We start from the raw sequence: 16948 nt of genomic DNA on the forward strand, positions 1-16948 counted from the left end.
GAAAAAGACAAAATATCAGACTATCAACATCTTGGAAACAAGCATCAAAATTAATTAATAGACCGAGTTTTACTAGAGCTGAGGTCTTTACTGAGAACTTTTGTGCGATCCATTTGATTAAAGAGAGTATTGAAATGAACAAACCTATTTATATTGGAACATCAATTCTTGATTTATCAAAGTCATTAATGTATGATTACTTTTATAATAACTTGAGGAAGAAATATCAAAATGATGTTCATCTACTTTATATGGATACAGATAGTTTTATTTTGCAAATTAATACGGATGATGTTTATTCAGACATGAAAAAGGACATTAATATCTATGACACTAGTAATTACAGTCCAGAGAGTGAGTTGTTCTCTTCTAAAAATAAAAAGGTGATTGGAAAGTTTAAGGATGAATTAGGAGGAAATGTCATGAGTGAATTTGTGGGATTGAGGTCTAAGGCTTATGCTTATAAATACATTGTGAATAACGTTGAAAAAACTGATAAGAAGTTAAAAGGCATCTATCTATAATTCCAGTAATCTCTGTGTGTGTGTCTGTGTGTGTGTCTGTGTGTATGCGACCGCTGTTTCTCCACAACTACCGGTCCGATATACTTGAAACTTGCCAGGTATATTGCAGGGGACCCGAGGATGTGCCTTTTCAAGGTTTCATATTAATCGGACAAGTAGTTACCGAGCTATGTCCAAAAAACGATTCAACCAATCAGAGAGCAGCGAGTTATCACGTGTGCCGAACGTGGCGAACAGACTCTGCCTCGGACGGCACATTTGAGAGCGTATTCATTTATTTCACGTTGGCAAACTATGTTGCCGCTATGTTGGCGTTAAACTATGTTTTAAAACTAATTAAAACTAATTTGCGATTCTTTCGCTTTCCTGCGCGTTTGTGCACGCTATGGCGATTTCTTTACCAAACTCCGCAAGCCGTTCGCTTTGGACCAAACCATTTCATGTAAATAGAGGGGGGGGATTGTCACCGTACTCGCAAGCCGTTCGCTTTGGACCAAACCATTTCATGTAAATAGAGGGGGGGGATTGTCACCGTACTCGCAAGCCGTTCGCTTTGGACCAAACCATTTCATGTAAATAGAGGGGGGGGATTGTCACCGTACTCGCAAGCCGTTCGCTTTGGCTTTGCGAATGGACCAAACCATTTCATGTAAATAGAGGGGGGGGATATAATTTTAGATATATATATAGTACGGGCATGCCCTAGTAAAGAAAAATGTCATTAAAGAAACAATAAACTTTAAGGATTATTATAACTGTTTAACAACAAAGAAAGAAGAGTTTAGAAAGATTAATGGAATAAGAAGTTATAAACATAAATTATATTCAGAAGAGGTGAATAAGAAAGCATTGGGGGCTTTTGATGATAAGAGGTTTATTTTAGAAAATGGAATTGATAGTCTCCCTTATGGTTATATAAGTATATAAGTGATAAGTTAAAAAGGGGGGTTAGGGATTTTAACGGGCTACCGCCGCCTTTTTACTATTATATAAATGATAGAACCAAGTACCAACCAGACTAAAGAGTGGAGGTGTAATCAACCTTGGTATATAAATGGTAAACATAACGAATGTGAAAAATATCAAATAGGTATAATTGAAAAGACAACTGGTAAAAAAATTTACAAAGCAAATAAGAGAATTAATTTAAATACCGGTGAATTGGGTAAAAAAGATGGAAATATTTTTGAGTGGACGGAAAACTTTGATGGTTGCCAGGAAAATATATACTTTAATTTAAAAATGGTATGTGGCACTGGAGGCGCTCAAACAAGAACATTGAGGGAGGTTTACCATTTTATCTTAGCTCAGTTAAAATATCTTAATAAAGAACCAAACTCAAACATCTTTTTTGTTAATATATTAGATGGTGAAGGGAGTGGCAAGAGAATTAAATTATTGCCCACGCATAAACAAATATTTGTATGGTCGTTGTTTGAGTGGGTCAAAGATGATTCACCAGATGATATTAAGAGTAAAAGGTTAAAAGGTCCATAAGGTCAGAAGGATCACAGGTTCACACAGAAGGACCATTGTTTAAGTGGTCTAATGAATAAGGATAACATGTCAAAAGGTTAGAAGGTTCGTAAAGAACAGGGTGAGAGAAATAGAGGTGTTTAGGGGCAATGAGGGAGGGGAAAAATTAACATGTAAGTCAATGGGAAAATGAGAGTGTCCCAGAAGCAACATATATACACTACTCATGTAATTGTGAAATGATGCGTCCTTATCTGTCTTGTCCCTACGCGGCTCCAAGCTCCGCTGCACACCACGAGGTCCCTCGCTCCAGCACCACGAAGGCCCGAGCCAACGCCCACTCCAGGCTCCTCGTCGACCGCCCACGAGGTCCGTGCACCACTCTAAGCTCCAGGAGCACCGAGCACCGCTCCAAGCACCACGCAGATGGTGAACCAACGACCACCAGGACCTCTCAAGACCAAGAAGAAACGCAAGAGCTTCAGAGGGACGTGCTGCGCAAGAGCTAGAGCAAGACCAGAGGGACGTGCTGCGCAAGAGTTCGAGCTGGACGTGCAAGAGGGAAAATGTCGTTCGGCACGCCCTGATAGAACCTCCCTGGTGACGTCGATCTTCTCGACGTTTCCAGTCCTTTCTTCCCAAGCCAGTTACCTCCCTCACAGCTGCGTCCTCGTCCTCCTGTCCTGATTGGCTGCCAGTCGCACACGCTGGCCCTTTCCCATTTGCCGAGCGCCTCCCGCTTTGACCAATCACAGGCCTCCTTGTGGCATTCCTATGCAAGTTCGCGATGCGTCTGGCAGTAGCCATCATCGGTGGTGTCCCAGCCTGGTTTCCTGCCTGGTTTCTTCCGAAGTCATTGTCAGGGAAGGGAATTTAATTACTGGGTGCACTACAGGGCCTGTCTAAGTGTTTATATGGGTATGCATTGCCATAAGGGACAAAAGTTTGATTACCAGGTGTGACACACAGGGGTTTATCTTAATCCCTACACTATCTAACACCCGAACATCCTGGTATGTTCACAAGCAGACATCTTACCCGACAAACCGGACTACACATGGAACTTATTACAGGTAGATTCCCTATCGCGACAGACGAAGCATGTTACCTATTCAGATCTACCTGACTAGATATTGCTTTACCCTACCGACAAAACAATATGTACCAGCGACGCAATCTTTATGACGTTTACTTTCTCTCCACATTCAGTGGGACAATTGAGGAGAAATTTCCTTCGAACAGGTTTATTGAGGTTTTCACTGGTCTTACAGACAAAATTGCCTGCCCTAGACAGACAGACAACTGATAATGTCGAGGCCTGGAAGGTGGCATGAATTAAATTTGTTCGTGGTGCAGGCTCTTCATGAGACACCATGACATATTTAGCATCTAACAATCCAAGCAGTTGGGACAGCTATATCAACATATCCGAGTGATGGCGCACTTTTTTACAGTCGGGTCGAGGACAGAACACATACAGTACTAGACAGCAAAACAGTAAATGCGCTCCATCTGCACCATTACATCCTGTTAAACTCCTTGCTCTCCATTCTGCAAATTCTCATAACATCACATCTACTCTCAGCCAAGCAGGGGAAATACTGAAATACCGTTCAAACATGGGAAGCTGCAATGATCAAATGGAATGTCAACAAGCAAGAATATTTTGTGATTCTATTTCAACTCTCATTTATATGCCCTGGTGCCAACAAAAGAAGGCCCCTAACACCCAAAACCCCAAGCTTATTGCTTCAGTTGAGGGCAGCATTGCCTTTGAGGAAAGGAAAGCAAACGATTTGTGTTCTCTATTTTAAACCCACCCCATCATCCCCCCACCCAAAATCCACTCACTTTTAGTCTTGATGATCGTCTTGAGCCTTCCCTGAAAGTCTGAAAACAACAACAAAAAACAGTAAATAGCCAAATGTCCTAACACAAACATAACACAATGGGAAAAGTAAAACTAAAAGTACAATCAAACCAACATGACAGCGTGCATAAAAACGAGGAGAGCCACACTTTCAAGGTTTGGGTCAAACCACTACTCGTGGATCAATATCCGTGCTGGCAGCAGAGTGCTACAATTCGCCAAAATATATCAAGGACGAGAGCACGAGATGATTCCCCCCAGTTGCATTGAATGCACCGAGGTGAAATCCCCCTTTCAATTGATAGGAACATTTTGGCAACGTGAAATTTCGTATTGATTGTTGAGCAGACAAAACTAAACAAACTTACCACTTGATGAAAGTCCATACTTGGTTATGTTGATCTTGTTTATCAGCCTCTTTATTCTTAAGTTTTTGTGTCTGTAAGCGATTGTCAATAAGCCTTTTTCTGTAACTTTACTACTTTAACTCCGGCTCACAAAACCAGCAATATAACTTTAACCAGTATTGTACAGCATACATACATCTCCATAAAAACAGTATATTTCTGGATCTAACCATTTATAAGTCCACCTTTGCAGAGGCATACCAATTGATGAATTTGGCTCCAATTCTATTTTATTGTTATTTTTAACCCTTATTCCCTGTATGTTTTTTGACAATATCTTGCCTTTGACCTCTACGACAGTAAGTAAACAAAACAAACTAGAAGGGCATTTGGCAGAGTGAAAACTTCCGCCAGTCTAAACAGTTTACGTTTTTTGTATCCCACTGATAGGCCACATCTAGATCCAGACCTGAACCAAAATCGAATCGGCTTGTTCATGTCACCCAAACAACTCATCAAGCAAGTTTTGTCATAGCTCGTCCACAACGTTTTGAAATATCATGTTACATATCGTTTTTGGCCCTATCTCTCAATTGTGAAGAATCACATAAAAAACATTCTCGTATCCGGATCCGGACCTTCACCAAAATCCTATCATTTCGTCCTTGTCACACAAGGACGTCCTTGTCCTTGTCACACCTGTCCACCAAATTTTGGCCAAATCTGTCCACAACCTTTTGAGATGTCCTACTCACAGACAGGCAGACAGACAAAGGTAGACAGATAGGGGTAAAAATATAACGTTCTCCAGGCTTCAGTGGCATGGGTAACAATCTCAGTACTACATCAACACCTTTATTTTTAACCAATCACCAAGAGTGAGAAGAGATATAACATGACAAGAGATAGAATGTGACAAGGGAGAACAAGACGGAGACAGAGACAAGAGAGAACTAGAAGGAGACAGATATAAGAGAGAACAAGAACAAGATGGAGACAGATAGAAAAGAGAACAAGACTGAGACAGATAGATGAGTGAATGAGAAGGGACAGATAGAAAACAGAACGAGATGGAGACAGATAGAAGAGCGAATGAGAAGGAGACAGATAGAAAAGAGAACGAGACGGAGGCAGATAGAGCAGAGAATGAGAAGGAGACAGATAGAAAACAGAACAAGACTGAGACAGATAGAAGAAGAGAGAACAAAACGGAGATGGATATAAAAGAGAATGAGCCAGAGACGGATATAAAAGAGAATAAGACAGAGGATACAGCAGAGAATGAGACCGAGACAAGAGAGAAAAAGATGACAGAGACACAAACGGAAATGGAGATAGAAATGTAGACTGAGACGGAGACACAAAAGGAGATGCAGATATAAGCGGAGATGGAGATGCAAGCAGAGGCAGAGATGGAGACAGGTGGAGAAGGAGAGAGAGATGCAAGTGGAGAGAGAGACAGGAGACGGAGACAGAGACGCAAGCGGAGATGGAGATACAAACAGAGGAGACACATACAGAGATAGAGACACAAACATAGACAGAAACACATACAGAGATGGAGACGCAAGCGGAGAAGGAGACAAAAGTGGAGGAGACAAAAGCGAAGAAGGAGACAAAAGCAGAGAAGAGACATAAGCGGAGGAGACATAAACAGAGATGGGATTGGTTTGTCCGTGTGATGGTTGGTTTGTCCGTGGGATGGTTGGTTTGTCCGTGAGATGGTTGGTTTGTCCGCGAGATGATTGGTTTGTCCGCGGGATGGTTGGTTTGTCCGTGGGATGGTTGGTTTGTCCGTGGGACGGTTGGTTTGTCCGTGGGATGGTTGGTTTGTCCGTGGGATGGTTGGTTTGTCCGTGGGATGGTTGGTTTGTCCGTGGGATGGTTGGTTTGTCCGTGGGATGGTTGGTTTGTCCGTGGGATGGTTGGTTTGTCCGTGGGATGGTTGGTTTGTCCGTGGGATGGTTGGTTTGTCCGTGGGACGGTTGGTTTGTCCGTGGGATGGTTGGTTTGTCCATGGGATGCTTGGTTTGTCCGTGGGATGGTTGGTTTGTCCGTGTAATGGTTGGTTTGTGTGTGAGATGGTTAGTTTGTCAGTTGATTTGTTTGCTTCTTTGTCCATGAATGTGTTTGCTTCTTTGTTTGTGGGCGAGTTTGCTTTGGTTGTGGATGAGTTTGCTTCTTTGTTTGTGGGTGGGTCGCTTCTTTGTTTGTGGGTGGGTTCGCTTCTTTGTTTGTGGGTGGGTTCACTTCTTTGTTTGTGGGTGGGTTCACTTCTTTGTTTGTGGGTGGGTTCGCTTCTTTGTTTGTGGGTGGGCTCGCTTCTTTGTTTGTGGGTGGGCTCGCTTCTTTGTTTGTGGGTGGGCTCGCTTCTTTGTTTGTGGGTAGGTTCGCTCCTTTGTTTGTGGGTGGGGGCGCTTCTTTGATTGGGGGTCAGTTTCTTTGTCTTCTATGCATTCCTAAACTGCTGGACAGAATGAGGTGAAACTCGTAGTTTATCAGGGTCTGCATGATAAGCTTTTAGACGATAAAAATGTTTTTTATAGCTTCCAGGGTTCAAGGTGGGGGAAAGACGCAAATTATTTGTAAATGTGTACCGTATCCGGAATGAGGAGGTACTACAAGTCATAATAAAACTAAACCCATGGGCTTCAAAGCCCACTTTTTTGTGTTGTTTGTAGCTCCAACCTTCATATTTTATTTTGAAATTCCAAGAATGGGAAACAGTACAGAATTATTTTATCTAATTGAAATCACTTGCCAAGAGCCAATGACAGTGCACCAAGCTTCACAGAGCCAATCAGCAGTAACACGCAACTTGTCACCAAGCCACACAAAGCATAGTTCATGTTTGCTTTGTCTATGCATTTATTGATGCGAATAATGAAAATGTTTTTGTCCAACTCAAAAATAAAATTGACCCTGCAGTGCATAGAGCCTTCATGATGAATAATATGGTACCATTTTCAACCTTGCGTGACCAGTGGTTTGGGAGGAGTTGTTGTAAACTATCTACATGAAAACCAGAGACATCATAGAAGTGGAAGAATTATATCATACTATAATACCATACTATTTGTCTGTTTGTTTAAATTTTATGCACTTCTGCAACGAATTGAAAACAGGTGGTTGCCTTCGGGGTGTACAGGATGCAAAAAAATAAAAGTCCAAAATAATATGTTTTGGACACAAAACGACTCATGCTCTTGTAAGTGGGAACATTACGAGAACTGAACCACTGGCTGGAATGAGTTGAAAACTGGTGGTTGTACTCATGGGGTGCACAGGTAGGTGTATGGGGTGTAAATAATTTATAGTCCCAGGGGTTCAGGGTGAAGGGGTGGTTCCACCTGGGTGGAACACGATTCTATGTAGATGTGAATTGTATAGCGCCACCTGGTGGAAGCCGGTATAACAAGCTGTAGAACATTAAAGTGGGGGAAATCAACCTATCTATAAGAACGGGTTCTATGCTTGTCACTTTTTAAAAATCCAGAAAACACAAATCTGAACTGGAGTCATTTCTCATGCCTGTACCTGGAAGAAAGATAGCACCTGTATGAGATGTTCTTTAAATATAAGTTATGTACAAAAATCAAAACCCGCACCTTCTTGTTGGCCTCCATACTTTTTTTCCGCTTCTTTTCTTTTCCCTTGACTTGGCGCACCCGGTTAGCAGTTAGCGTAACACTTGTTGGAGTGTGCTGTGTTGCTGTATACAGAACTGACAAGCATGATGGGCTCTCGTCACTGCTTTCCGTGGCACTGGTGTCTCCATCTAATGTGGGAAGACAGAGACAAACAGCCGAGAGATGCACATCAAGGCAGTTGAGCTATTCCAGTTGATTTGGATGGCAGTGGGCTCTCAAAAATTGTTACAACTCCAGTGTATAAATTGGCATGTGTTACGTGCTCCTCCCCAAACCTCGACCACGGTGTACCTCCGACTCCTGAAAGGAGTCACGGCAGAAAAATGTGCTATTATGTGTGCCAATGACCAATGGTGAAACCACACCAATCAATTGTTACAAAAACCAAGTATTGTATTAAAACCACACAATAATAACAAGTAACGCACGTACAAGAAAATCTCACTTGCACAGCAAACACTATATAATTTCTATGATGGTACCACCAATTTCCTGAATCAATAACTCACGGTATTCCCACGTGAGCAATCGGTAACATCCCCCAAAGTCACTGTGTCGCGATACCAGGCCAAAGTCGATCCCCTTGGCGCTCGCGATCACAAGAAAAGGTCGTACTGAGACCTGAACCCAGAACAGCTAACAGTCGGCGCTGCAGAAGAGCCGCATGGTGAGGTGTCGGGCCGACGTCGGTCCGGTAAAAGTTCACCCAAAAGGCGACTGGGAATTCACACCCTCGGTTCACCAGACAACGACGCTGACATGAACGATCAGCGGTTCCCAAGCGGAGAATCGCGAAGAACCGCAAGTTCCCAAGGGAAATCCATGACACACACGAGAACCATGTGAAAGGCTGGTGCGAGGTCAAAGGCTGGTGCGAGGTGAAATGGCGGACGGGCCGGTAATGGACGCGTACCTGCTCTCCAGCGATGATTCACTTTCGGAACCAAAAGAAAAACCCGTCACACAGGTTTATTTGCCACAGCAATAACGACACTGTCACAAGAATCCCTTTGCCAGGGAAACCAATATTTGCTCGTGACCAATGTCCACCAGCGTCCGCTGGACACCTCGAAGCAGATAGGCCTTCCTTTCCCGATCTCACTCGATCCGCTCACCCGCCTCTTCTTCTTCTTCCGGTTTCTCCCTCACCCATCTCGTTTTCCTTCTGAGACATTATTTTTACCTTTGAAGACAGTTATCTCCATTTCACACTCAAACTGTAACAATAATAGTACATGAAACTAAAAATGCTTCAAGTGGACGACAACCACAAAGATGGAAGTGACGAATCCGTAACACTCCCCACCCTCAAGAAAGAAAGTTTGAACATAGTGAAAACTTTCTTTTCATGCAGAAACCCTCTTTAACAAACAAAAGTCAAACTCACACCCAAACACTACCAATCAACCGATGGCTGATCAACTCACGTGAGCAACAATAATTAATATTCCCCAGAAGAAAGCAACAAAACTTCCAAACAACCTACAGGAATTTTCAAAGTTCGTTCACTCTGGATAAAACATCGGCAACGACAATGTCCCTGCCCTTTACATGCTCAATTTCCAAGTTGAACTCCTGCAAAAACAAACTCCATCTCATCAACCTCTAATTTTTATTTTTCATTTTTTGAATGAAGGTTAAGGGGTTGTGATCAGTGAAGACTTTTATAGGAAAGGTAGTAGTTCCCAGATACACCTCATAATGCTGAAGCGCTAGCAGGAGAGCAAGGGTCTCTTTTTCCACAGTGGCATAATTTGCCTGATGTTTGTTAAACTTTTTCGAATAGTAGCACACCGGGTGATCCACGCCATCATCATCTTCCTGTAATAGAACTGCCCCAGCCCCCACATCACTTGCATCAATGGCCAACTTGAAAGGTTCTTGAAGATCCGGTGCTGCTAGGACAGGAGAGCTCATTAATATCGCTTTGACGTGGGCAAAGGCAGCCTGGCATTTGTCATCCCAAACAAACTTGGTCTCTTTCCTCAGCAAATTCTTTAAAGGGGTTACCACTTCAGAAAAATTCCTGCAAACCCGCCGGTACCAACCAGCCATACCCAAGAATCTCATAAGCTCGTTCTTCCCTTTTGGAACTTGGAAGCGATCAATGGCTTCAATCTTGGCTGTCACTGGTTGCACCTGACCCTGACCTACTACATGGCCTAGGAACACCACCTGTGCTTTTACAAACTCACTCTTCGATAAGTTGATGGTCAACCCTGCCTCGGTCAGTTTCTTGAAAAATGCATGAATTTCTTTAATATGATCTTCCATGGTCATGGTGTGGATGATGACATCATCCAGATAAGCCTTCACCCCCTCAAGGTCTGCAATAAGCTTATTAATCATCCGTTGAAATGTAGCAGGCCCGTTTTTCAATCCAAAGGGAAGAACCTTGTACTGATACAACCCATTTGGTGTGACGAAAGCCGAGATTTCCTTGGCTCTATCAGTAAGAGGAATCTGCCAATACCCTTTCAGCAAGTCAAATTTAGTTACAAATTTAGCTGGGCCTATTCTATCAATACAGTCATCAATCCTCGGGATGGGATATGAGTCGGTCTTGGTCACTGCATTAACCCATTTTAAATCCGTACAACAGCGAAAACTGCCATCGGGTTTTGGAACCAACACACATGGTGAGCTCCATTCACTGCTGCTTGGTTCGATGATGTCATTCTCCAACATATACTGAACCTCCTTCCGAAGATAATCCATCTTCACAGGGTTCATCCGATAGGTGTGTTGTTTCACAGGAGTGGCTTCCCCCACCTCAATATCATGACATACCAAGTCAGTACGACCAGGTACATCTGTGAACAAATGTGGAAACTCAAAAATTAGGCTGGATAGTTGTCCTTGTTGTTCCCTCGTCAAATGACCTAATTTCTCGTCTAAATTACTCAACACTTCCGTGTTCGTCAATCTGGGACAAGCCTGGTCATCATTGTTATCAAACTTCACACCGGCCTCAACCTCTGGATTCTCTTGCACCCCGACTACAGGCACGACAGGTGAGACAGGAACTATTTTTTCCACAGGCTTCCTCTCATGATATTTCTTCAGTCGGTTGACATGACACAGCTGCCGCTTTTTCCGTCGGTCAGGAGTTGTCACCACGTAATCTGTTTCATTAACCCTCCTTTCGATTGCATAGGGACCAAAATACCTAGCCTGTAGTGGCTGACCTGGAACAGGAAGCAACACTAACACCCGGTCCTCAGGACTGAAATTTCTTAGCTGAGATTTCTTGTCATGTCTCACTTTCATTTTATCCTGTGTCACTTTCAAGTTTCCTCTCGCAACTTCACAAGCCTTTGCCAATCTGTGCCTAACCGTTGACACATACTCTACCACTGTTGACTGCGACTCCTCCTGTAGCCACTGTTCTTTCACCAATTTCAATGGTCCTCGAACGGTGTGCCCAAACACAAGTTCAAAAGGACTGAATACCAATGACTCCTGAACAGATTCCCTCGTAGCAAACAGCAATAAGGGTATTCCCTCATCCCAATCCGATGTCGCATTCAAAACAGTACGTTCTGATCATATTCTTCAATGTCTGGTGAAACCTTTCCAAGGCCCCTTGGCTCTCGGGATGGTAAGTACTTGATCTTACTTGCTCCACTCCCAACAGGTGTACCACTTGCTGAAAAAGCGTTGACATGAAATTGGAACCCTGATCAGACTGGATGACCTTGGGTAGGTCAATCAAAGTGAAAAATTTAATCAAGGCCTTCACAATAACTGCCGCAGTCATTTTCCTAAGAGGCACCGCTTCTGGGAATATCGTGGAAGCGCACATGATGGTCAGCAAATACTGATGTCCAGCCTTCGTTTTAGGTAAAGGGCCTACACAGTCAATAATGACTCGGCTGAATGGCTTTTCAAAAGCTGGAATTGGTTTTGAAGGTGAAGAAGGAACTTTCTGATTAGGTTTTCCCACCAGTTGGCAAGAAGGGCAAGATTTACAGAACTCCGCCACATCACGTCGCAATCCCGGCCAGAAAAAATGTACCAAAATTCTGTCACATGTCTTGTTCACTCCAAGGTGCTCGGCCAAAGGTGTCTCATGTGCCAAACTCAATATCTCCTTCCGGTACGGCGGTGGCACCACAATTTGGAAATGAGCTTTCCACTCCTCATTTGCTGGCACCTCCGGTGGTCTCCATTTTCTCATGAGTATTACCCCTTTCATGAAGTAACCAACAGGTACCTTCATAGCCTCTTCCTCTGTAATGGCAACATTTGGCGCCAGGAAGGGCATCCGGCCAAAAAAAACATTGCCTCAAACAGGGAACCATGTGTGTCATGGGGCCCGCAAGGCTAACCCCCGCTCTAGCGGGGAAAATGGCCTTAAAAACGATCATTCATTCATTCAATCAAACTCTGGAGCTCCGAATCTCTGTGTTGTTCTTCAACAAGTCTCTTTCGGACAAGCACCGTCTGTTCAGCTTCGTTCCCAGATGTCTCCGATGGACACTCCGTTTTCTCTTTTGGTCGAGATGCCACCTTTTCCTTAGGTTCCTGGATGTCACCCCCTTTCCTATTATCTCTTCCCGACTTTTCCTCCAATATCTCTATGGAACCCAAATCCACATCACCTTTCTTATCTTTATCTTCAGAGCACTTCCTACCCATAGCACGAGTCACTGCACAGGATGGAAAGATACCCGGATTCTCCTGCTATAACTGTGCTGTGTTATTTTCCATACTGGGCTTTTCAACCAACATCGGATTACCAGAAACTCGACCCCCGACCAAATCATTCCCGATAATAAAAGAAATTCCCTCTACAGGAAGAGTGGCTTGTAACCCCACAGTGACCGATCCTGACACCAACTCAGACTTTAAATGGATGACATGAAGAGGAGCTTTAACATAGCCACCAACCCCCTGTAAGAGAACACTAACCCCCGGTGCCGTCTTCTTCGACAATGGCAAAATGCACTCAAGCATCAAAGATTGATGTGCTCCTGTGTCTCTCAATACCCTAACAGGTCTCTGGTTAGTTAAGTCCCCATCCAGTGACACATACCCCTCGGAAATAAAAGGTTTGTAACCCTCTTGGACAAGGTCATTCTGTGATGCCGTAACTTTGGTACGGGAACCTTCACAAGGCACTGTCCTCCAAGGACGATTTCTCGCATTGGCCAACGCATTCGGAGTTGCACTAGCCTGACTCCGATCCTTATTTTTCCTTTTCAGGGCGTAACATTGGGACATTAAATGCCCAGGTTTCTTGCAAAAAGCGCAAGTAGGCCCGGAGGAAAAACCCGTGGTCTGCCTCAGGCCCCCCGGAAGATAGGTATGCCTTGGAACTGCAGTTTTCTGATCCCTAAAAGTCGCGGTGTCACATTTGTCCTCATAGTCCTCTCTGGGCCGCCTGCATGAAAATTTGTTCTCCGTACCTGATTTACCGCAACTCCCCTGGCTAACTCTAGGAGGGAAGTTAGGTTTGTGGAACCCCATCCTGTGTGTCAAGGCATAGTCATCTGCCACTGTTGCTGCCTCATACAACTCCGGTACCTTTTTTTCATCCAGATGCACTTTAATGTCCACGTGGACACACTGTTTGAATTCCTCCACCAAGATCAATTGTCGTAAACGGTTGAAGTCTTTCCCAATCTCCTTCGAGTCACACCACCTGTCAAACATAGTTTCCTTCATTCTGGCAAACTCCACATGGGTCTCACTCTCCCTCTTCCTGGCATTCCTAAATTTTTGTCGGTAAGCTTCAGGGACCAATTCATAGGCTTTGAGAATGGCTTTCTTCACTATCTCATATATAATCTGCACATTGGTCAATCGGTAAAGCCGAATAGATATCTTGAGCTTTACCCACCAGAACACTTTGTACTAACATAGTCCATGACCCCACAGGCCATTTTAACATTTGAGCCACCTTCTCAAAGTGTAGAAAGAACTTGGCTACCTCCTTTTCATTAAAGGGTGGAACCAGCCTCACATGCCTACCAACATCCCAAGAGTTCGGTCTGACTGGTTGTTGAACTAGCCGGCATGGATACTACTTCTTCCCGTTCCCCCAGTAATTCAAGCTCCTTGAGTTTACGTTCCCTCTGATACTCCATGTCCCGTTCCTTTAACTCCCTTTCAGCTCTCCTTTCCTCTGCTCTTCTCTCCTCGAGTTCTCGTCCTGTTCTGCTCTTTCCTTTTCTGCTTTCCATTCCAACTCTTTTAACCTTTCCTGGCTTTGCAGTTGCATCTCCATTTTCCAGAGCTCCATATTTCCTTTTTCCTCTGGTAACCAATCCAAGGCTACCTCTTCCCATGTTCCTTGTCCCACGAGAGATTCTACCACCAATGTCTGAATCTCTGCTTTCTTCATACTAACTCGGACCTCCAAGTTATAATATTTGGCCAATATCATAAGTTCCGATCTTTTTAACGCCTGGAATTGTGCCTCGTTAGGTGACGTCGCAAACTTTTCTACTTCAAACACCATTGTGACGATTAGTTAGCACCTGTTAACCTTCACACAAAAAATTTCCAAATTTTCAGAAATACAAATTTGGGAATGTTAGAAAATTCCAAATTTGGGAATTTGGGGAATGTTAGGGAATTCAATCCCGGACGGGCCCCCAATTTCTATTACCTTCTCCTCCCCAAACCCCGGCCACGGTGTACCTCCGAGTCCCGAAAGGAGTCACTTCAGAAAGATGTGCTATTATGTGTGCCAATGACCAATGGTGAAACCACACCAATCAATTGTTATAAAAACCAAGTACCAAGTACTATTGTATTAAAACCACACAATAATAACAAGTAACGCACGTACAAGAAAACCTCACTTGCACAGCAAACACCACATAATTTCTATGATGGTACCACCAATTTCCTGAATCAATACCTCAAGGTATTCCCACGTGAGCAATCGGTAACATCCCCAAAAGTCACTGTGTCACGATACCAGGCCAAAGTCGATCCCCTTGACTCTCACGATCACAAGAAAAGGTCGTACTGAGACCTGAACCCAGAACGGCTAACAGTTGACGCTGCAGAAGAGCCGCTTGGTGAGGTGTCGGGCCGACGTCGGTCCGGTAAAAGTTCACCCAAAAGGCGACTGGGAATTCACACCCTCGGTTCACCAGACAACGATGCTGACATGAACGATGCTGACATGAACGATCTGCGGTTCCCAAGCGGAGAACCGCGAAGTACCGCGAGTTCCCAAGTGAAATCCACGACACACACGAGAACCAGGCGAAAGGCTGGTGCTAGGTGAAATGGCGGACGGGCCGGTAATGGAGGCGTACCTGCTCTCCAGCGCTGATTCACTTTCGGAACCAAAAGCAAAACCCGTCACGCAGGTTTATTTGCCACAGCAATAACGACACCGTCACAGGAATCCCTTTCCCGGGGAAACCAATATTTGCTCGTGACCAATGTCCACCAGCGTCCGCTCGACACCTCGAAGCAGATCGGCCTTCCTTTCCCGATCTCACTCGATCCGCTCACCCGCCTCTTCTTCTTCTTCCGGTTTCTCCCTCACCCATCTCGTTTTCCTTCTGAGACATTATTTTTACCTTTGAAGACAGTTATCTCCATTTCACACTCAAACTGTAACAATAATAGTACATGAAACTAAAAATGCTTCAAGTGGACGACAACCACAAAGACGGAAGTGACGAATCCGTAACACATGCTTGTCTTCTTGAGGGACGGGAGATGGAAAAAGACACGAATAACTCCCTTCCCCCTCCCATCTTTACCCTATCAAATTTAACAATCGGCCCTGAGTTTGAAGTAAGTGTTGCAACAGAATAAGAGAAAAAAGATTGATCAATTATTTTAAAGCATGCCTGTTTTTTAACGTACTGTCCAAGGAATTGGTTTTGCACTGAACGGATCTTAGTTCTTCCACTAGCCTCGACTATGTATGCAAAAACACCCTTCAGCAACTCTGAGCATCGCATCTGGCATGGTACTTTAAAATTTTTTAACTCATTTTAAATACTAAGGAAAAAGTGAGTATTCAAACGCATTTTCATCAATACCAAACATCTTTGGTTTCAGGAGAGGATCCACAAGGGGTTTAATGGAAATTAGATGAAAATTTTAACTTCTGAGTGTAAAACTATTGCTAAGGAAAAGCTTAAGTGGATATTTGTAAATTTGTGACATGTTAAAAACTGTATTAAACACCCTCCACAAACTTTGGAATTTCAGGGGGAAAAGCAGAATTATGGAATGCAGATAATAGACATCAAATGTATTAACCAAAATTAGTGATTAGTATAAAAAGCCTGGTGTTGGCTTAGCGGTAAGGTGCCGGCTTGGGATCCTAGGATCCTGGGTTCGAATCCCGGTCGATCGCTGAATTAACTCCAGAGGGGTTGACTCAGCCTGTCATCCTTCCGAGGTCGGCAAATTGAGCACCAGTTCACTGGTAATTCCCTGTGTGTCGCAAGAGGCGACTAACAGGGTTGGCGGCAGGAAGGGCATCCGGCCATAAAACATTGCTTCAAAAAGTGGACCACGGTGCCCGAAAAAGGCCAACCCCTGCTCTACGGGGAAAAATGGCCTCTAAAGGTGGTACAGTGATTAGTATAAAACCTGGTTGAGAAGTTGAGAAGTGACTTGGTTGAGGATGAAAGTGACATACCGTGTTCACCGGTAGGTGGACCTAAAAAGCATGCGGCTTGATACACGAGCGCGTGATATAAGCGCTCGCGTGGGACTACTTCAACAGAGCAAAAGGGAGAGCCAAGGAGCCAAAAGACGAGACCAGACACGAAGTTGAGTGAGAGAGTCGGTCCGCTCGCGCCGACAATACCGCGACAATAGTGATGTTCACTGTTTATAAACAAACCCACCATATCCACGCATGCACAGCAGCCTGGTTGGCAAAAGCGCAGTGTTTTCGTTTTGCACAACGGCGTCGCTCGACACACATGTGATCGTTTCGGAGTATTTTAATAGTCTTGACACTGTTGCAAAATCTCGGTACAAATCGAAGTTGAGTTATAGGAATGGTGAGGATATTCTTCCGGATCCATTTGCATTGAAAGGATGGCAAAACAATCCATCTTGCTGGCCAGATTTGAACTACGGCGACGT

General features: G+C 44.0%; 1 protein-coding gene across 1 annotated transcript in view; it reads right to left on the minus strand.

Annotated features, from left to right (window-relative positions):
* Positions 1-16948, minus strand: part of KMT2E (lysine methyltransferase 2E (inactive)) — a gene marked incomplete in the record, with an annotated part of 163155 nt that overhangs the window by 95280 nt on the left and 50927 nt on the right. Inside the window, 2 exon segments of the mRNA XM_068130422.2 lie at positions 3852-3890; positions 7826-7995. Of these exon segments, the coding sequence (XP_067986523.2) occupies positions 3852-3890; positions 7826-7995 (209 nt within the window).

This window comes from Myxine glutinosa, chromosome 11 (genome assembly GCF_964187855.1).
Source record: "Myxine glutinosa chromosome 11, kmMyxGlut1.1, whole genome shotgun sequence".
Taxonomy (NCBI): Eukaryota; Metazoa; Chordata; class Myxini; order Myxiniformes; family Myxinidae; genus Myxine; species Myxine glutinosa.